Source organism: Gobio gobio, assembly GCF_949357685.1.
Source record: "Gobio gobio genome assembly, chromosome: 20".
Taxonomy (NCBI): domain Eukaryota; kingdom Metazoa; phylum Chordata; class Actinopteri; order Cypriniformes; family Gobionidae; genus Gobio; species Gobio gobio.
In genome coordinates, this window is record NC_137113.1 from 16,801,693 (window position 1) to 16,824,911 (window position 23,219).

Consider the following 23,219-nt stretch of genomic DNA (forward strand, 5'->3'; position numbering starts at 1 on the left):
GATACCAATCGTATATATATGGGGATGATTAGGAGACCATGATGGACAGGGGCCAATGGGCAAATTTGGCCAGGATGCCGGGGTTACACCCCTACTCTTTATCGAAGGATATCCTGGGATTTTTAATGACCACAGAGAGTCAGGACCTCGGTTTAACGTCTCATCTGAAGGACCCACACAGACCACAGGGTGAGCGCCCCCTGCTGGCCTCACTAACACCTCTACCAGCAGCTACCTAGTTTTCCCAGTTGGTCTCCCATCCAGGTACTAACCAGGCTCAGCCCTGCTTAGCTTCAGTGGGAAACCAGTCTTGGGCTACATTTGAATATTCATAGTTATTATACAAACTACAGTATTTATGAATGGTTATGGCAATAACTGTTACATTTGTATATTATATTTTATGAATATGTAAACAAATTAAAAGTGTTGAGAAACACCTGAGGGCTGTCATGTTTTATATTTTACTTTATTTACCTCTGGAATGTTTACTGTGCAGCTGCACTTGGGAAAGAAAGCGCACGAGATGAGACCGCTAAAGACCATTAATAGCCTACATAGCCTACATCATACATGGGCAATATACGGCCCGGGGGCCGGATCCGGCCCGCATAGTGCTTCAATCCAGCCCCCGCGATGCGCTCGATGTGCTGGCAATTTGGATGAAAGTTGAATTTTTGTATTCAGGATTACAAATGAAATGTTTAAGCTTTTGATCGTTATGGTCGCATATATGGGATTTTTACTTCTGTGCCCCTGAGAGTGCGGTCCCACATGGTATTTAGGATGTTCAGTGACGTCGCATGACTGCCGGATTGAAACTGTGCTGTTGCGCGTTGGTTGGCGCTGAGCCAGAGACGGACGAGCTCAGCCTAAGCGCTGTCATATATCACAACTATGCAGTTTTTGTTCAACCTCATAATGTTTATTTTAGGTTTCAGACATTTCAATACACATAAGCACGAGTAAAACAATACATTTGGAGTTTGTAAAATACACACTGATGGCTGTGGAAGCAGCAATAACAATCTATTCAAATATAATTTTTCCGAAGTATATTATACCAGACAAACATAGTAGAAGTAACTAATAAGTTTACTCTATTCTTGTCACAGTTCACCGGCCACTTTCTTGCACGTATTTCGGGAGAAACTGATGACCCTGATTCTCTGGGAATAAAAGCGATGCATCTGTAATACAGTGTTATTGTGGGTGCGGTGTCACGTGACAAATATGACGCATCGCCATGGAAACATTAAGGGGGAACAATCTAAAATAGGAACCGCCTCGAAAAAACTCACTGGGGAGTCAGTTAGAATATTAAAATTAAGCGTGAAACAAGGGTTAATATATGCATAATAAATGACGCTGGCTTATCTTTTTATTAAGCTAGTTATCAGTGTGTATTGATCATTGATGGTATAACGTTAAGCCCCCTTAACAATTTCACGTGCCCCATTTCATACTGCATTTCATACTGCATGCATGTCCTGTAGATGGTGATGATGATACAGCTAAATCAAATTTAAATTCTGTGAGACGCATTGGACTATTCCATGTTGTTCTTTATCTTTCAAGCAAACATACGTGTGAAGAAGTTGATCTGCACTTAAATTGTTCTATTTTATAAAAGATTTAAACAACATATGTTAAAAAAGAAATTACAAAAAAAATCAATAATAACAAGTGAAATAAGCTGAATATGTTTTTCATTTAGTGATGAAGGTATCCCCAATTCAATTTTATAATTCCAAGCCAGATTGCCTGAAGTCTGTATGTTAATGTAACCTGCACACATACATTTGCAGTTTTGTTAATAGTTTTCGATATTGAATAGCTACAGCTGGCATGAATGACAGTTGAACAATATGCAGGGTAGTGTAGTAAATGAATCCTTGAAAGTAAATCCAGTTATTGTAACCTTAGAGTAGCCTATGTCAGACAGGCCGCACAAATATTATATATTAGGCCTTGAAATAGGCTGGCAAAAGTCAAAGTAACTGTAGCCTTATACATATCTGCATTTAATTAAGCATTTAATTAAGTACTGCATTTAATTAAGTACGATTTAATCATGTAACTATGTTTAATTGCAATTGTCCAAAGTGTGGCCCTCCGTTTACTTTGCCAAAGTAACTGTGGCCCTCAGACTAAAACTGTTGCCCACCCCTGGCCTACATAGTTAACCAAATCAAAGTATTTTCATATTGAATGACAGGTGCAGCTTCAAATCTGTTCATAGTCAATACAGGTTATAAGTTAACTAATAAAACTAATGGACAATGTTTTGATTATATGTTTTAGATAGCCTATACTGTGTGTTTTTGTAAATGTATATGCGTATTATATGGTTTTCAATTTGAAAGTAAAGTAAATTACAATATTAATTTATGTTAGGCTATATCATAATCTGCACCCGTCCTTGCCTTTCTTTGATGACGTTGCAGGGCGTTCCAAATGAGTGATTATTGTCAGCGAAGTCCACTTCACCTGATAAACCGTGCTCAGGGAGTAGGGAGCAGTGAACAGTGCGTAAGGGACCCTGACGAATGGAATGCACCCCAGGTGTCAAAGCAACCGCCGAGCGTACGTCATAACTTCCTTTTCATTACACTCCGAAATATCTAAAACGATAAACAGAGTTGCGTTACCTCATACTCAAGACTGGAAAAGAGGACGTGGCGCCAGCGACCGTGTCATAATACAAGTCCCGCCAGCGATTATGCCATAATAACAGTCCTGCTCTTCAACCGCTCCTGCGGCCTGGCTCAGCTCCACAACACTCGGTCCTGCTCTGCTTCATACTACAGTAACGTTAATAATCGCATCCATGAACATGATTTCTGCCCGAGTCCTATCCTGACTCTTTTCCACCGGCTGTGAGGTGAAGACCACATGTCCCAAGATTCTGCGGTCAAACGTGGCGTCATCAAACTACGCCTTTGTTTTGAACAGGCGACCTCTTGTGGACGGAAAAGTTACATAGTGTAGCGTCAAAACGGCATTTATTGTTTGAATTTCATGATAACATGGACTGAATACTTAACATGTTCGTGTGGGAACTCGGATTGAAGTGTGTTCCGGGTAAAACAAGCAGTTTTAACCCTTGTATGGTGTTGTTTTCACTTTTTATCAAAAGAAAAATGATATGATTAATTATTTTTTCAAACTGAGACTCATTGGCCTTGGCTCATTTTCTGTGAGGAATATATATCAGAACACATTTTCAATGACCACACACTGTACAAACGTGTGTGTGTGTGTGTGTGTGTGTGTGTGTGTGTGTGTGTGTGTGTGTGTGTGTGTGTGTGTGTGTGTGTGTGTGTGTGTGTGTGTGTGTGTGTGAGAGAGAGATTGTGTGTAAGTGTGAGAGAGTGCAAGAGTGAGTTTTGTTTCTTGCCCTGCCGTTCCCACACGAGGTTGCAATGCTTAAATGTGATCTAACAAAGGTAAAGAGAAAATATTAACCATATATGCTGTTTATATTGCTTGTAATTGGGATGAAGTAAACATCAGTTGAGTATTTTAACATAACATTTTTGATTGTTTTTTAATTAAAAACCCAAAAATGCAGCCGGTCCATCAGACCCACGAACACTGGCTGAATAACAAAAATATGAACACCACACAAGGGTTAAACGATTTAGAAGGAAAATCTGTGTGAACTTGAATAATGAGCTACACATCAGAAATCAATAATCACAGATTAGACATAATGAACACTGTTACTCACTGTTTGTGTAGGTGTCTGTCGAATCCATATCGTAAAAGTCTGTTTGTAAAGCCTGTGCAGTGACATTGCGACTGAATTAAATGTTAAAAATAAACTGAATCCATTTTCTCCAAATTCTCTTGGCGGGCAAAGCAGCGAAAGCGGAGGTAACCTTTTCCCGTATGACGACATATAGGGAAGATTCCAGATTGTCCCATCTGAGCTTTCATTTTCTCAAAGGCAGAGACGGATACCCAGGGCTTGGTGTACATTTCTAGGTTTACATTTCTCCATTTCTAGCCCCGGGGAACATAGGCAGGCTAGGGGAACTCATATTAATGTTAAAAAAAACCTCATAAAGTGAAATTTTCATGCCTTGGGACCTTTAAACAAGTTCATATTCATATCTCAAGTACAATACAGAGCAAAAGTGAATACTGTCTGTTTGAACTAACAAGTCAAGCCCCATGTCTTCTATTTTAACACTCTGAACTGAATTAAAAACAGCAGCCAAGAGCGTGAATCATATTCTGCAGTTGATATTCGGGGTCATACATAGGTTCAAAGTCATGTGATCGCAATCCATGGCTCAAACCTTTTTGTACTGTACTTCTTAAAGTTGAAATTAATTGAAATAAACCCGAACCACCATCTGATGTTATAAGGTTCAGTAGACATGTTTAATATATCAAGATCGTTAATATATTGTAAAATGTTCTTAATTTATCTCCAAATGTATTATCTATTTCCGATGAGCACCTTCCCCAGAAATTTAATTAAGTTCATAATAGCATGCTGTATATTAAGGGATTAAAACTGTTCAAATCTGACAGAAGTTTAAGACTTAATGGCTTTTTTAATTACACACAAAAAAAATAAAACTTTGATGTTGTGTCTGCTATTTTAATTATGATGCCAAACAGTTGAATGTGGAACATATTTAAATAAATGCAAATATATTTTGTGGAACATTCAAAGCCTAGAAAACGTATAACACACATGACAAATTTTGTACTCTAATGCGTTGAGCTTAATTTTAGGGAAAAAAACAAACTCATGCCATCGGAGTTATGGAAATTATTGCGACAAACATCAGATATGCAATAATAAAACACAAGTGTAATTATGCTCAGTTGTTCTCTGAGAAGGTTTGGAATAGTTTTAGGCTATTAAACTTTAATGGATTCATTTGCATTTGTATCAACAGTTGCAAAAAAATAATTAAATATTTCACAAAGTTTCATTTGGCTTTTAAATGAATGTTGTGGTATAACAAAATTTTCCAGCTTAAATTAAACATAATAAGGGAACATATCAGGAGAGAAATCAATTAATAGTAGAAGCATTATATTTCACTCGTAAATCACGCCTGATTTCTTGCTGTAGTTTTGCTATAGTGAATGAAGCTCCAGCACTAGAGTATTTCCCATATTTATCTCATTAGAGATAACATAAATGACGATATGAAAAATATCAGAGCATATACTTGTGGAGGTGGATCAGCAGAGTTCAAAGAATGACAAATACTCTTATAGTAAAACTGACACGGAGGTTCTTCAATCAAAGTGACCATGGAATCAAACGTCATACTCAGTTATTAATATTTAAACAAGTACCTTCATATCTCAAGGACAAATGCAGAGCAAAAGTGAATACTGTCTGTTTGAACTAACAAGTCAAGTCCCATGTCTTCTATTTTAACACTCTGAACTGAATTAAAAACAGAAGCCGAAGGCGTGCATCATATTCTGCTGCTGAACATATCAGGAGAGAAATCAATTAATAGAAGAAGCATTATATTTCACTAGTAAATCATGCCTGATTTCTTGCTGTAGTTTTGTGCATGTTCTGGATTGTGACTGTCATAGAGTATTTCCCACAAAGAATTGAGTGGGCTGCTTTTGTAAAAGTGATAGATGTCACAAAAGCGCTGAACTGTCTCTAGTCCTTGCAATGGTTTTGCTTCCACCTTTGGACAGGATTTAGACATACAAAGTTCAAAGCAGCCAATGGAACAGTGGTCCACGTCTGAAACTCACCCATGCTAAAGCAGGATGTGTTGAATTTATGCATCAGAATTGCAAAAAAAAAATCCTGAAATTATAACAGCCAAACATAACAACTTCCAAAAGGTAGTGGACCACATTTCACACCAATTTACTTTACATTTATTCCTTTATATGGTTTCAGGGCAAAGAATGAGTACTGCATTTTTTTTGCATGATGCAAATAGGAACAACAAGAAATGAGAAAATTACAATTCACATCAGAGTCTGGGAATGTTAATATTTGCATTCATCTCCTGATGGAATAAACTGAGGGGATATTTCAAGTCAAGATTTTGCATATACGGCAGTGTCCCAGGAACGAGGCTTATGAAGGATGGATGTGATAAATAGTAATTGTCGTTTTATTCAGTGTAGGTCTTATTTTCTTATATGGTTAAGAAGTGTCTTAAAGTTCTCTGTGGTTAGATGTCAGACTTTTTAATTCATATTACTCAGGGTAGCATTATTTCTGAAATTCAATTTATGGACAGGGATGTGCCTTGAAGTTTTGACTACAAAAAAAAGTTATTGAACATTTTACCTATGAAAAAACACTGAACACACATTCACATTTGTATGGAGCACAGTGTGGGTTAAGTTGTCACAGCAGAAGGTGTTACTTTTGTTGGTTTGTCAGCTAAAATTGAATAGAAAACGAGAATGTAAAAAGCAATGTGTCACATATCAAATTGTGTAAACATTAAATGTTTTATTAAAAATACCCTTGTTCTGCAAATATGGTTTTGGTTCAAATCTACACTATTGTTTAAGATCAGTACGATTTTTTTTTTAAACAAATTATTAATAATTTCATTGAGCAAAGATGCAATAAATTGATCAAGAGTGACGTAAAGACATTTCTAATGTAATTTCTAATGTTTCTTGGGCACCAAATCAGCATATTAAAATGATTTCGGGTTAGAAAGCAATTATTTTAAATGGTAATATTTCACAAAATAAGTGAAATATATATATATATATTTCAAACATTTGAAAAGTGTATCTTAAATAAATAGTCAACTCTTATGCCGTAATGTGTGCGATTGTGTTCAGGGGTGATTCTAATATTTCAAAATTAGGGGGTCTCAGCCCCCAATGAGGGTATAATTTAACAAAAAAAATGTATATATTGTTTGTGTACAGGCATGAACAATACAGTAGGTTCTACAATACAAGTCAATCCCTGAATATTAAATTAAATTCAAACATTTTAAGCTAATATTCATTAAGAATATAGACAAACTTTATGTAATTGTCTAGATTGGCAATATGTGTATATATATATTTTTTAACATTTTTAAACATTTAATCTAATTTAAACACTATTATTTTATTTAAATTTGATCTATATTTCTCATTTTCATTCATGGAAATAACATGGAAAGTGTATTTAGTGGAGGAAATAACATGGAAAATGTGCCGTGCATTAATTCTGCCTTCAAACGCTATCGGAAATGTTATACTTCCCACTTCTGAAGTCTACGAGCTCATCGCATTCCAATGTTGACTTGTGAGCGCGTTCATGCCCAATTTTTTAAATAGGAAACTGGTTTTTACGATAATTCCGGTAGCAAGTGAAGGCAGCATTAGTGGAGGATTTCTGTCACCTGGTGAAAAACAAGCACACTTTTAACATGAAATTACCACTATAACCAGTAGATGGCTGCAGAGGACCACTCATTAGCTCATTTGCCATTTGCATTCCCTTTTATAGATCTTTTCTTAGTTCTTATTATAAAATGAATATTATAAAAAAAATTAACAATTTTATTGCACTGAAGTATGATAGCAAGAGTAAAAGTCACAACGTCTCATACCATTTAATTGAAAGGAATTTTGTGAAAGTAAGCCCAGATTTGACAGTGGATGGGAAACTTGCCCATGCATCATATTATGTAAACTGTATTTGTGACAAAGAACTACACAGATGCAGATATCATAACAATATATAAACAAATGCCCATGCGTTGTCCTCTGCTTTTGACGCTGGTGCTGTGCTGCTACGAACCAAAGAATATGCTGGATAACCGAAGCCTGTTTCATATGAGTTTTAAAGGGGACTGAGTTAGTGTAACATGGTCCTAGTGTTACACTAACCCTGATTGTGTTCATTATATCAGAAATGTATTGCAATTTTAATAATCCCTAATTTAAGAGGGGTTTGAATAAGGTGGTTAAAACCAAAATACAATAACATTGCTAGAAAACAGACTTCTACTAAGATTTGGCCTTTTCATGTATGACAACTGGCCCTGTGCTCCCAATACTGGTTTCTATGTGACAACAATACAATAAAACCTCCTGTATGCATGTTTCTCCCCATTTTTAGTTGACGTGACACCCTACTTAGCAGGTAATGATAGAGTCTGTGGGAATCTGACATCTTTTGCCTGCTGTTAGACATAAGATTGCCTATCACAGATGCTCCATGTATTATTGCTTATAAAGCCGTCACAATAAATGACACACCGTCAGCACATTTCTGAAATTACAAGAGAGGACAGTCATCAATCATGACTCTCCATTTAAATATTCTGTTGATTTCTCCTGTGTATTTCCTGCAGGGTAACAGGGCATATCAGGAAGGATCATTAAGTTGGGAAATATTAATTACAAAAACAATCTCCTCATGCTAGTTTTTTGAGGAAAAAAGTATGTCAATAAAATAAATCTTTCCCATAGCTCCCCCTACTAAACCCGTCTGTCTACCTGTCAACTTGCTCTGTATTTATTTGTATCTACAGGCACATCAACAGGATGGAGAGCGATGAGAGAGAGACCGCCTTGTCCGCTTGAGCGTCTATCTCACAGGCGGCTCCCGCAGGACCCCACATACTTATGGCCTCTTCACTGTCACTTAATTCATTACCGTAGAGGAAGGCAGACTGAGGGGACTCTATTAGACTAATTTTAGAGAAGAGGAAAGATAGATGCTTTCCTAGTGAGCGAGCTCAATGAATCCCTTTCATTAGCACTGAGTGATGGCTCGTCACCGTCACGCCGTGGATGACTGGCATGAGGGCTATGACAGAAACACAGTGGCGAACGAGCCATTTGTCCATAAAGAGTGTCACTTAAGACAGGGGTGAAGGGAAAAACATATGATGAGCTGGTCACTTTAAGAACAGACCTGCCCTGCTCACTCGGGTACATGACAAACTGCCCTTTTCAAAATGAGTAGCCTCCAACACTGCTCGCCTTGGTGACTTATTTGAGTACCATAAAAAGATCCCAATGGAAAAATGATAAATAAGGAGAATAAATAATTCTGTGAACAGGACGAGGGTAAATATGTCAAGTCTGATTACAAGTAATCTGAACACCAGGAGAGTTTGACACCTACCACCAGTCCACTACAATCTACATTTGAGCTGCCATAAAAGTCGCACATACAATACATTATATTCCATACAAAGCCATAGCTTCTTGCTGCACACAAGAACAAATGATGTCTATAATATGGTACAAACTTCTTCAGTTTACACTAATAAGAAGTGCTGCACCACATAATCGAAGAAGAAATTGTGCACAAACTTAATTGGGTCTCATATGTTACATCTGAATATGAGATCTAAAAACAATCATCTTCAACAATCAACTTCAGAGAATGTGGAAAATAGCACACTTTTAAAAAAACGACAGAAATATAATAACTCATGTGTTTCATGGAAGAACAAAAAGCATGAGAGCAACACCAGGGAGAGAAAACAATGACAGAACTTTCATTTTTGTGTAGAGCTACACAATTTGGTAAAAAATAACTCTCTCAAAAAAGAGTCCAGAGAGCATGTGATAAGCTGGAACTGTAGGACAATCTTTCATTTGAACAACATGAATAAATATTGCCCTAATCAAATTTGTTCACTGAGTGTTCCTGTGTCAAAATAAAACATGTATTTATTTCCCATGTTTGTTGACTGGGAGATACATCTTTAAAATCGTTTGAAATTCTGATATCATCCTATTTCTGTGATTTTCACAGGATGAGATGTTAGACAAACCAATGAAAAGCACAAAACAGAACAAAATGCATTCAAATATATTTACTAGTGCTACTGTTTTCCTTCCTAAATGATGTAACTTCATGGATAATAATGTGGTTAGGAACTGCATTTTGTTAGCTTAAAGGGATATTCACAAAAATGAAAACGTGATATTGAGGACACAGAAACAAAACGTTTAAAATTATTACAATTTCACATGAATAATTTGTCAATTGACTTATATAGCTAGCCTACTTTGTGGGGAGCACTATGTGGTTACATTGAGGGAGGGGGGGCATTGTTAAGGCTTTCATAGTTTCCATTACTGATTCTCCCCCCCAAAATATTTCAAACTAAAAATTAATTATAACAGATATTTATTTAAGTAGGCCTACACATTGTACGTAAAGCTGTGCTCTTGCGCCCTCTCGTGTTCAAGAATAAAAATGCGCAACAGTTTTACGCGTGCTGATGACGTAGATCATATGCGCCGCTGTTTATGTGAGTTGACTTCATTGAAACTCGTAAGATTGTGATACGATCTTTTTAGTCTGTTATGGCTCGTTGAATGTGTACGTAAATTAAACAGATGGACATTATTTGAGCGACCATTCTGTATTCGAGTTTGAATCTGAGGTATGACGGTGACAAAAATGCTAAACTGCTATATAGAATACTAAGTTATGTGCCTTAAAACACTTTATGTTACAGGCTGCTTATAATGAGGATAAATGAAGATACATTACTGGAGGGGGAGAAGGTTGTATTGGTCCCTTACAATGCAGATCATGTTCCCAGGTATTGATGAGTGGATCCAGGCTGTTATCTCGTGTCTCAGTTCATTCTAACCTAATCTTACCCGTATTTTCAGGTATCATCAATGGATGTGCTCTCCTGAACTGCAGAAGCTGACCGCATCAGAGCCTCTGACACTGGAGCAGGAATATGACATGCAAAGTAGCTGGAGAGAAGATGATGACAGTGAGCTTCCACCTTACACATGCACATTTTTCCCGTTAGTGTCCTGTTGACATTCGAGTACATGGCCAGTATTACCCCTGATCTGTTTCCGTTTTTCGTTCAAATGCGATTTTTCTCTCTCTCACAGAGTGCACCTTCATCATCTTGGATAAGCAGAAATGGGCAGATCCGAGTATACCGGAGCAAGAGTGCATGGTGGGAGATGTCAACATTTTCCTCACTGACCCCAGCGATCCTTCCCTGGCTGAACTGGAGATTATGATTGCAGGTAATCTAGGTTGCACTGATTTTAATACATTGAGATTGACTGTGGTCTGTCAGTAACATTAAGTCGTTTTAGTGCCCTGCTACAGAGGAAAGGGACTTGGCAAAGAAGTGACACGCATGATGATGTGCTATGGTAAGATGATGAAAATCTATTATTATTAGTAGTAGTAATTGCCCTAACTACTCTAAATATGTAACTTACATTGGTTTTTTTGGTGATTGACCTGAACAGGTATCCATAAACTTGGAATTCGAAAGTTTGAAGTCAAGATTGGTTTGGATAACAAAATAAGCATTGCCATGTTCAAGAAATTCCACTTCCGAGAGGTGAGAATGAATAGACTAGATGTTTTAGCTCCCAACTGATAATGTGAATTACTTTTCACACACACACACACACACACACACACACACACACACACACACACGTAGGATCATGTGACACTGGAGTAATTGCTGGAAATTCAGCTTTGCCATCCCAGGAATAAATTATATATTCACTTTTTTTAACTGTTTAGGATTTTTGGGCCTTAAAGGAATAGTTCAACCAAAAATGAAAATTCTGTCATTTAGTCACGCTCAAGTTGTTTCAAACCTGTATACATTTCTTTGTTCTGCTGAACACAAAGGAAGATATTTGGAAAAATATATGTAACCAAGCAGGTCTTGGCCGCCATCGACTTCCATAGCGGGTGTCGATGGCTGCCGAGATCTGCTTGGTTACATATATTTTTCCAAATATCTTCCTTTGTGTTCAGCAGAACAAAGAAATGTATACAGGTTTGGAACAACTTGAGCGTGACTAAATGACAGAATTTTTTTAATTTTTGGGTGAACTATCCATTTGACTAATTCTCTAATGTATTTTTCTCTCTCTCTCTGCAGCTCTCCATCAGTGAAGTCTTTCAGGAGGTCACTCTTGGGGTCACTGTGAACGAGGCTTTACAGAAGCATGTGTTTGGAAACATGGACTTCATGCTGCAGAGGGAGTACGGGAAGGCCCGGGACAGTAGACAGGCAACATTCACACCATTATCTCTGTGAATGAACAGCCTTGAAATAGAAATATGGTTAAAGATTTGTAGAAGGCTCTATGTAAAGAAAAAAAGCCCTACGGTGGATCTCAATATGAAATATTAATCACTCATTGTGTCAAAGAAAGCTGAAGTACCACTAGTAGGTGACATCTTTTAATGTTTATCGCATTCTTATACTGTATGTGTGGCAAAATATTTCTGAATTTTTTAAAATTCAGAATTACATGTGATGACTCAAGTCAACACAACCAGACATTCAATACTGTATCATTGTAATTGTTATTATTGTATTGTGATTTTAACCTCTTATGGCATGGAAATCAAGAAACCATACTGTAAACAAACTCAAATCTAAACCTTTAAATCTGCATATTATTTGCATATCGCATGTTGTTTTAAAAAATAATTGATGTAGAAAAAATAGATATAAATTATATTTGTTATATTTTTGTTGCTTATACTATTGTAGTTTGTGAGTATATACAAGATACTCATGAAACAGTGTCTTACGTCAGTTATTTGTGTTGTAGTAAATTTATGGCATTTATCATCCTTGCAACAAAAAAATACAGTCTTGAAAACAAGTTTGTGGTCCATTAATGCTAACAATAAATAATGATGCTGGTTATACTTGCTGGTGACCTCAATGATACGTTTTCATTAAAAAGCCTTTTGTCTGTTTTAGATAAAAACTCACCTAAATATAGAGAGCTGGGTTCGGTGGCACAGGAGCAGCAAATGTGTGCACTAATCAAAATCGATCAAATCTTTTATTATAAGATGTTGTGAAACAGTATTACATAAGACTCCAAAGGTTGCACATTATTCATCAACTGTTTCTTGAAGTCCTTAAATCCATTTATTCCTTTGCTGTTTTGGCAGTTTAGAGACATACAAGCATGATTTCCCATTCACAGACTGGTCCATAGTTATCACATGGATTATTACAGTTTTTAAAAAAACAATTCCATAGGAATTTCTGCAGACAGGTCTGTGACTTGGTCCCATTGCGTTGCCTGAAAGGCTCAGATCCGCAGCCAGATGGATCATTATCAGAGACGGTCTTATGTTCTGAGATCAGACATTTTCTGAATGACCTGCTGCACGACCTCCAGACCCTGTGCCCACCTCACAGTCTCCTCAAAATGAACGTTGAGTGGAACACAGAACGCCTCCTTCCTCAGTTCTGTCAACTGGCAAACTGCTAATACGCTTGATACTCCCACAATTAGCAGGAGAAGGAGTTTTAGGAGCAGAGAGAAGAACAGGGAGCAGATAGAGCGCTTGACTTTCGGCACAGACTCTGACGTTGTCTTTTTACCTGTAGTGAAGGTAGTGTAGAGCTTACAATCAAAGCATCAAACAAACATTATATTAACATTTCTGTACATACACTATCTCTCAAATGTTTGGAGTTAGTTGACAGTAAACACATTGTTACAAAAAAAATATTTAAAATAAATTCTGACAAAATAAAAAATAATTTTGTTAGTTTTCTATTTAAAATAATTCATTCTGACAAATGCATCATGGTTTCCACAAAAATATTAAGCCGCAACTGTATTCAAAATTAATAATACATTTCCTCAGCACCAAATCAGAATGCTATAATGATTTCTAAAGGGTCATGTGACACTGAAGACTGGAGTAATGCTAAAATTCAGCTTTTCCTTCAAATTAATAATTTACATTTTAACATATATTAAAGGGGTGGTAAACCACGATTTCACTATTCTAACTTTAGCTAGCGTGTAATGTTGCTGCTTGAGCATAAACAAAATCTGCAAAGTTACAACGTTTAAAGCAAAGGGAGATATTTGCTTTTAAAGAAATCAATTACTAAGGACTACAGCAAACGGCCGGTAGGCGACAACAGACATTCCTCCAGGGTTGGTGACATTACCAGCCTCAATATTTACATAAACCCCTCCTCCGAGAATATTAAATAAGGGGGAGGTGAGGCCATTTTGTATCGCAGCGCTGTTGTGGTATAGTTAGGCTGGAGTGTTGTTGCCGCGATGCCGAGGAAACGCTGTTATTTTCATCCGGATTGCAGGTCTGGGGTACTTGCTTTGTTCAAGCGTTGCAGAGCGTTTAACATACAACATGTTATATGCACGTGTGTATGAGACAGAGGGGAACAGGCACGTGCGGGGCTCCCGCTGCACATCTCACGGAGGAAAACTTCCACAATCTTCGCGAGTTCAATGCCGGATTTGCACAACGTCAGCTGCGTGAGACAAATACTGCCAGTGCGTGGATGCACGACGCGCGCGCGCTGCACATTTCACGGAGGAAAACTTCCACAATCTTCGCGAGTTCAATTCCGGATATGCACAACGGCTTGTCCTGAAAGCTGGATTTACAAACAGAAGCTGTTTACGGGCCACAACCTGTAAGTCTGATTTATTTTTCATCGATGTGTTTTCCTGTAATAGGTTGTAGCAAGGAAGTAAACAGATGACAACGCTGTTCTGCAAACCAGTCTGTTAAATGCTCATTCATACTTAACGTTATCCGACGAACACCTAACGTTACAAACACTAACGTTAAAATATCAACAGCGAACTTGGCATTAGTGTAAATGATTCTTTGATTAGAGCTTTTATGTATTATTTATCTACAGGCATGCTAAACATGGTTCTGTGTGTGATTTGGCTACTAGTAAAGCCAGTGTTTAGTGTTTTGGGTTAATGGTTCTTGCGACAGATATTTGGCTATAATCGTTCTAAAAATACAAAAGTAACAGTGCCATTCAGTAGCGATCACTATATATCCGCAGTCTTTACTCTTGAGGACTGAACAGGTTCTGCTCGATGATCTTCACTAAAATGTTCTGGGTCTGATTCAGGCTCAAATTGGTATGGTTTTATTGACGCCATTGTTTCTAATACTGACCAAAGCACAGTCTACCGGTAAAGGTAAGGGGCGTGGCGTTTCCGATAAACGTGCACTGCGGTTAGCGAATCACAACACACTGGGCCAGCTAACCAATCTGAGCCCATCACGTATTTTTGAGGGACTGGCTTCATACAACCCGGAAAGCATCAGACCGTTTTACAAGGAGGGACCGAGCAGTGTAGAATAAAGGTCAAATATATGAAAAATAATGCAATTTTTTTTAAACGAAGCATGAACACATGTTACAGTGCACCCCACAAACACAATCAAGCCTTCAAAAGAATGTGTTTTACCACCCCTTTAATAGAACTTTTGTAATTGTAATAATATTTTACAATATTAGTGTTTTACTATATTTTTTAGCAGCCATGGTTAGCATACGAGACTTGTTTCAAAAATCTTACCGAAACTTTTGAACAGTAGTGTAGTAGATTATAATCATTTTTGTGGTCATACATTTTATGAACATGAAGTAGTGAGTATATGGTGTAAGGTAATGGAGTAAGAAACTGTACCTTGATTTTGAGCGGCTTTCTTTTTCTTCTCTTCCTTCTTCTTTTTCTGATGTTCTTGTGCAGCAACAGCAGCCATCTGAGCTTGATACTCCTTTCTCTTCTTCTCTTTCTCTTCAGCTTTTTTCTTTTTCTGTGCTTCTCTTTCCCTGGCCTCCTTTTCCCTCTGTTTCGCTTCTTTTTTCATTTCTTGTTCTGTAAGAGAATAAGACTAATTATAAACGTAATAGATCATTTTCATCATTAATAAATAAAATGTATAAAAATTAAATGTTTTGAATTAAAAAAAGAACAGTAATGATGTAAAATGTGGAATAAATATTTAGATACTCAACTATGTCTACGCAAGGCAAGAAGGGAGTGAAACTTCTAAATTAAATTTGGATGGTTGTGGTTTTCTATTACTGTGATCTCATGTGAGTGGCAGGTCGTCCCGCCCTTTTGCCAGTAAAAACATCAGAGAAGAGAAGAGGTCACTGCTTGTAAGAAGGGGAAGTTATTGGTAACACTTTACAATAAGGTTCATTAGTTAACTACATCAGTTAACATGAACTAATTATGAACTGCACTTATAGAGCATTTGTTTATCTTTGTTAATGTTATTTTAAACATTTACTAATACTTTATTAAAATCTTGTTAACATTAGTTAATGCAACTAACATGCACATGCACAAACCATGAACAGCTGCATTTTTATTAACTAACGTTAACAAAGATTAACAAATACAGTAACAAATGCATTGCTCATGGTTAGTTCATGTTATTTAATACGTCAACTAATATTAACTAATGAAACCTTATTGTAAAGTGTTACTAATAACTTCCTCTTACAAGCAGTGACTTCTCTTCTCAGATTATCAGAGCACATGAATTAAATAAATAAATACATAAATACATAATGATGTGCACGGATAAATCACTTATAATAAATGCTGTAATATTCCATAAAAATAAAAAAAAGCACAGTCAATTTTGATTTCATGGCGACTTTAATGGTGTGCTCAAATTAGAATGATCATAATCATTTGTAATGGAGGAACATATTAAAACCGAGAAGAAATAAAGACTACAAAATGCATTTAAATTAGTGCGGTCAAATCGATTAATCGCGATTAATCACATCCAAAATAAAAGTTTATGTTTACATATGTGTGTGTACTGTGTATAATTATTATGCATGTATAAATACACACACATGCATGTATACATTTAAGAATTTGTTATATTTATATATATAAAACAATTATATTTTAAATTATATATAAATAAATTATATAATTATACATAAAGTATATATATGCAAATATTTCTTGAATATATACATGAATGTGTGTGTATTCAAATATACGTCCTAATTATACACAGTACACACACATATATTATGTAAACAAAAACTTTTATTTTGGATGCGATTAATCGATTTGACAGCACAATTTAAATATATAGATGTATAGACTCCCTACCTCTCTCTTTTAACAACCGGCGTTCTCGTTCCTTTTCTGCTTCTTCCTGCAGTACTTTCATGTGCTGGAGAACCTGGACATAGACAAAACACACGTAATTTGTGAATATAGTAGTAATGCGTAATAATTTGTTCATTTGGAATTGTTGCAAAACTTTGACTATGTGGTATATAAGCTTATTTTATACTATAAAACACTGATCTCTAACATTTACTCACCCTGGATGCACACTGTTTGCATTGCTTCTCATCCAAGCAATCGCCAGCAGCCTTGGCCAGTGTCAACTCCAAGGGGTTATCCTTCAGATCCAGCCATTTCAGACTCTGCAACAAACAAATTCCCTCCATTACCAAATGATACTGATAAGTATAATATAAGACCTCAAATGGCATTATCTAATATTACAGAAGACATTTGCAGCCATGACATCCCGAACGCACCTTGAGTTGTGAGAAGCCAACGGGAAGCTGTTTCAGTTTATTGTTGTATAAATCCAGGTGCTGGAGATTAATGAGTTGTCCGATTTCTTCTGGTAAGCAGACGAGCTGGTTCTTGCTCAGGTCAATTTTGATAAGGTGAGTCAAGCTACAGAACTCAGGCTAGAGAAGTAACAAAAACAGCAAAAAATTATTAAAAAAAAAACCTTACAGAAAATCCAGTTTTTGTTTTTTTATTACTTATTTACAGTTGTTACTTACAGTCAGGGTCGTTAGATTATTACAGGACAGATCCAAAAACGTTGCCTTCGGGAGGGCAGCCTGCACAGAAACCAGTTTTCAATGTTTTCACACACTTTGCCCACGGGTAGCTAAATGAATACAATGAAGCTAAAGAGGATTAAACCTTTATTAAGAAAAAAAAAAAAAACAGATAAAAAGGTAGTACACTCAAGATAATTGGAAAGTTAACTACTTACCAGCTCCTTGACTGGCACTTCTGTAAGGTTACTGAGACTCAAATCAAGCTCATTGCCATCAATTTTGTCTTTAATGTTTTCAACTTTGGCTTTAATCATGTTGATGTGCTGCTCCTGAATAAAAATAAACGTATGCTCAACAATCAATGCCACTAACGCACTCACATGAAAGCAAGTTTTGACAGCTAGATGGTAAGGGCAAAATAAGAGAGTTTTCGTTGTTAAAGTTGACGTAGAACAACAGCGTTCTGATATTATGTCTAATTGTAATGAATGGAAGTTATTACCTTGTTACAGACGGTGAGAAACAGTCCAGACTCGCTGGAGTGGTGTAGTTGAATTCAGTGAGTTCGCAAAGATTTCGCACTGCAATGGATGAAATTAAAATCCACGTCATTGCTCGCGCGTGCCAGGAGGCGCAGCCCAGCTGACTGCGTGTCTCTCTGGACGAGCGCCCGCTGTGAGCGCCATCTAGCGTCTGGAGGTCATTGACACTCGCGCTTGTTTGTAAACTTACTTGGATTTTGGTGTGGAGTGGGATTCGCGGTGGGAGCTGTTCACGTGCTGAAATATTTATATTTTTACGTTTTTGTTTTAAAGGTAAGCTAAGCAGTTTGGATTTAATGTGATATTTGACCGCTATATGAAGTTAACAAAACATGCAAACGGACAGTTATAAACTTCAATACAAAATAGCGGCCGTACACACACGGCAGGCGTGAATAACTTAAGAAATCACTCAGATTAAACATGTCAAGTAATTTAATTTATATGTCCACCCTGCCTGCCATAGAACATGAAAGATACATCCACACACTTAATTTGGTCAATTTAAAAAACATGTCCCTTCATTCTCCCAGCGTCAAATTGGTGTAACCCACCCAGTGGCTAGAGCAGGGGCGGGTCTAGACAATTTTTCGTGGGGGGGGCCAGGCTGGGGCACAGACTCAGAGAGGGGTGGCACATTTAAATACATGTAAACAGTGAACCAGTATAAATAGCCCTACACTGGAGGTAATAATACTGTATATTATTGATAACAAAACGTATTATAATGAGTGAAAATGAATTAAAAATGAGCAACTTCAAATTTGATATGAAATAACAAATAACTCAACAGTAGTAGAAGAACATGGGTTGTGGTAAATGCAATGCAAGCATGATTTTTTTCCATCATAATTGTATATAGTTGTAAACAAGATGGACCAACATAATTGACAAGAGTAGAAAGGCTTTTGAGCTCAACAAGAAGCTGTAGCAGTGTTTATTCATATTTATATTACATTATAAATATATTATATTTGTTTCCCACAGGATTTTTTGAGACTATGCTGGGTAGACATTGGTCCCTCTAGGCTAGGGGTTGCTCCCCAAAAGAAAATTGTTCATTTTAAATTTAAATGCATAAATCTGGTGCATTTTGAGAGAAAAATTAAGTGACTAGATCCATAAAGAAATGTGTTTTTTGTAAACAATTTTGTACTTTAGTAGTAATTTATTTATTGGTTGCATAGATATGAATGGTGATGGTATAGGGCACATAAATGATAGTTCATAAATGGTAAAACATGGAGAGTATGCATTCAAACCATCAAAAATATACAGCAAAAGAGGTTACCTTCGTTGAATTAACTTATTTCTAGAATAATTAGTGGGGGCCTGTAATACATATTTATTATGTGAATATTTAGGCTATAGGGTCTAACTGTTCAAATTACTCATGGTTCAGTCTGTATGTGCTATATTCAGGGAAAAAATAACTACTGTCAAATAAAAATAAAGAAAATAAAAATAAATAATCTAACTATGCAAAAGCACAAATAAATACAATCAGAGCAAAGATACTTATAAAATAAACAGTGCTTTTCAGGTTTTTCTGGTAGATCTAACATTAGTTCTCAGAAATAGAATATCAGTAATCAAATGTAAAATTGCATTGCATAGCCTATTTGACTGTATAAATTAAAGACTGTTATTAAAGTTATAAAAGCTAAAGCAGTGAGTGATTTCCTTGTCTTTTGTAGTTTGATTAACATTAAAAACACAGACAGCAGGAATATTAGTTTGCTAGAATACTCAAGACGATCATGTTGACAATTTTTGTGTGAATTTGTCCGTTTAGGCGGAAGACTTTAAAGAGAACTCAATATTTGCTCGCTATCTGAGACGCGGGTTTGCGCGCTTCGGATGAGCACACACACACACACACACACACACACACACACACACACACACACTCTCTCTTCTCACAGCGCGCACAACTTCTCATTCGCGTCTTCTAGCTCCTGAATTGGCTTAGTTTTAGTTTATTTTTGTGCTCAAATGTTTTTTTATAAGCTTTAAAGTAGAGAAACCAACCACCGCACTTCGCCGTCCGTTTGCGCCCACTATTTACTCCGATAACAACACGTGACGGTAGAGTGGTTCCTCTCCAGTGCAGAGGCGCTCCACAACCACAACAACAACAGGGGGATGAGTGCAGTGGCCAGTTGCATGCATACAATAAAATATAAATAAATCAATGCTCTGTAAAATATTAGTTTTAGTTAAGAAAACCGCTGGAACTACTTGTAAAGAATTAATACTGACAAGTCCAACAACATATTACCTTCCGACTCTGATGGGTGGGGGGGCACTTGGGGTGGCCAATTACATTTTTGGCCCCCCTCTGGCCCCGCCCCTGGGCTAGAGGTGTCTTACCTGGACATTTACTCGTACCTCATCGAGTCACCAGGTAAGCCAGTGAATGATTTTACTTCGTTTTTGAATCATGAAGTACTGATGATGCTATCGGAGGCTAAGTCAGGCTAGTTATGGCTGGACAGAAAAGTGCACTCAGAAGGCTACTCTTAATATAAAGACATAATATATACATTTAAAGCTGCAGTCCTTAACTTTTTGCGCTCTAACGGTTAATAAATAGAGCTGCATGCGTCTTGCGGAAGAACATTGCAGCCGAAGCTACTTCTCTCTGTTTATGTCTATGGCGAGTCACGCAGGGGCTGTGCTCCTCCGCAACGGTTCCTACCAGACCGGTCTGAAATAGTCCTACTATAAACACTTATTATAAGTGTACCATAATGATTCAGGGTAAGACAAAAACACGTTTTGGAAAATGGATTCATGTTGTACATTCTCATTATATCATTTTTGTAAATCTTGAACTCAAAAAAAGTTGCGGACAGCAGCTTTAAAGATGTTTTCTTTAAATGTATATATCATTCACTTGTTACACCAATTTGACGCTGGGAGAATGAAGGGACATGTTTTTAAATTGACCAAATTAAGTGTGTGGATGTACTGTATCTTTCATGCTCTATGGCAGGCAAGGTGGACATATAATTACTTGACATGTTTAATCTTAGTGATTTCTTAAGTTATTCATGCCTGCCGGGTGTGTACGGACGTTGTTTTGTGCCGCTATTTTGTATTGAAGTCTATGGGAAGTCTAGTTTACACACTAAAAAATGGCAGCAAAAATGGTTCTTGGCTCGTTATCAGGGGAACCTTTTTTAGTGCTATATAGCACCAATTTTGGTGCTTCAGTGGTTCTTCAGCGGTTCTTCAGAGGTTCTTCACCGGTTCTTTGACTAAGGTGCTATATAGCACCTCTGAAGAACCACTGAAGAACTGAAGTGTTGTAGCAAACGATTTTGAGCAAAATTGGTGCTATATAGCACTAAAAAAGGTTCCCCTATGATTATGAGCCAAGAACCATTTTTGGTGCCATATAGAACCTTTTTTTTAGAGTGTATTTTCCCCTAAAAAGGGGTGGTGACGAAAATGACAGTTAAGTTCCCGGATGTGCCGGTAGTACGTATGGTCTCACGACTCACAACTCACAACCAATGATCAAAATGCACATTTTTCAAAACTCTTACCACTTTTTTTTCAATTGCTTGGATACAATACACATAAAACTAAGATCACTGTTCATTTAACAATAATTACCTGTTCAAAATGACACAACTTAATATCAAAGTACTACTATTTCAAAAGGCAATTCACACATTACATTTCAGATTAGAGTCTATTAATTTCATTACAATGATCCAACTATCAGTTGATACAACTGCTCAAAATGATAAGTAACTGTTGCATTACTCTTATTGCATAGTTGTAAGGAAACAGACAAACAATATTCCATGTTAAGATCATGAAAGTTTCAAGATAACGTGATTCATTGTGACCAATTAGCGTGGAGCATGAACCAATTAGACATTATCTATGGATGTAATTTTTTATCATCATTCTTTACGTATCAGACACCGTTTCTATGGTCCCATGAACCACCTTTTCAGACTATTTACAGTGTTTTCAGTACTGCACTGTATGGATGCAGGCCCTTGTAATTGCTTGTCCAATTCTGCCAACTCGTTACTGAGGATTGAATTCACATTGTGGAATGAGTATATAAAAAATTGACTGGGATCCACTTGCAACAACATAACGATACGTAACATGGAGCTGGCAGGTGATCCAGGTCACAATAGAGGTCAAGCAGTGGTGCGAGGAAGACGTGTTGGTCAAAGGAATGGCAGGAGACAAGCACCCCTTCTGAGAGGTGGTCGTGGCCTCATTTTTTGAGGTGTGGGGGAACATGGTAGACGACAAGGCCACGGACCAAGACAGTGGCAGCAACAGCAGTGTCCAATGAATTCCGAGCAATAGTTGTAGACCATGTCATAAATCATGGGATGACAATGACTGAGGCGGCTACAATGTTTCAACCAAACCTCAGAAGGTCAAACGTGGCCTCAATAATCAGAACTTTCCGCAATGAGAACCAGAAAGTCGTCAGCATGCACTAAACATTATGCTACTCTCAATTGTCAAATGGCCGCATACCAATGTGCATCACAGAGTGGGTGATGTGACCAAGTGTCTTCTTACTGTAATGTTTCCTGTAGAATTGAGAATAGGCCAGATAGGGGAGGCAGAGGCAAAATTCTGACTGACCAACAAGAGCAGGCTGTGGTCCATTTGGTTCGGGCCAGAAATGATATTCACCTTACAGAAATTCACCAGCATTTCTTGGACAATGAAGACATGTTTAACAATGTGGAATCCATAAGTTTGCTGACTATTGCACACATGCTGAAAAGGCACCAGCTTTAAAACAACTATACCATGTGCCTTTTGAAAGAAATGTAGACAGAGTGAAGTAAGTGAGGCCTGAGTATGTTCCGTTTCAAGATGGCTGTTGTAATAAAATTCCCTAAAAATTGAGGGTGATGGAGCTGGATGCTGATGACAACCATCACAAATTCATATACACTCACCTAAAGGATTATTAGGAACACCATACTAATACTGTGTTTGACCCCCTTTCACCTTCATAACTGCCTTAATTCTACGTGGCATTGATTCAACAAGGTGCTGAAAGCATTCTTTAGAA

General features: G+C 37.1%; 2 protein-coding genes across 4 annotated transcripts; one reads left to right on the top strand and one right to left on the bottom strand.

The window, feature by feature from the left end:
* The first annotated feature begins 10,219 nt into the window (after positions 1-10,219).
* nat9 (N-acetyltransferase 9) lies at positions 10,220-12,663 on the top strand. 3 transcript variants are annotated; one of them, XM_079801383.1, is made up of 7 exons: positions 10,220-10,244; positions 10,455-10,541; positions 10,615-10,724; positions 10,852-10,992; positions 11,065-11,124; positions 11,224-11,318; positions 11,877-12,663. In XM_079801383.1, coding segments are annotated over exons 1-7 (654 nt in total). In that variant the 5' UTR covers positions 10,220-10,242; the 3' UTR covers positions 12,036-12,663. The 3 variants fall into 3 exon arrangements, with proteins under 3 accessions (XP_079657509.1, XP_079657510.1, XP_079657511.1); XM_079801384.1 differs by having other exon boundaries at positions 10,222-10,379; XM_079801385.1 differs by having other exon boundaries at positions 10,223-10,267; positions 11,877-12,661.
* lrrc59 (leucine rich repeat containing 59) lies at positions 12,550-18,246 on the bottom strand. The gene is made up of 8 exons (XM_079801382.1): positions 18,109-18,246; positions 17,822-17,935; positions 17,604-17,663; positions 17,346-17,504; positions 17,124-17,228; positions 16,906-16,978; positions 15,445-15,636; positions 12,550-13,349 (listed from the first exon to the last, which is right to left on the bottom strand). The coding sequence occupies exons 2-8, from the start codon at positions 17,918-17,920 to the stop codon at positions 13,093-13,095; spliced, it is 945 nt and encodes a 314-aa protein (XP_079657508.1). The 5' UTR covers positions 17,921-17,935; positions 18,109-18,246; the 3' UTR covers positions 12,550-13,092.
* Positions 18,247-23,219: the final 4,973 nt, after the last annotated feature.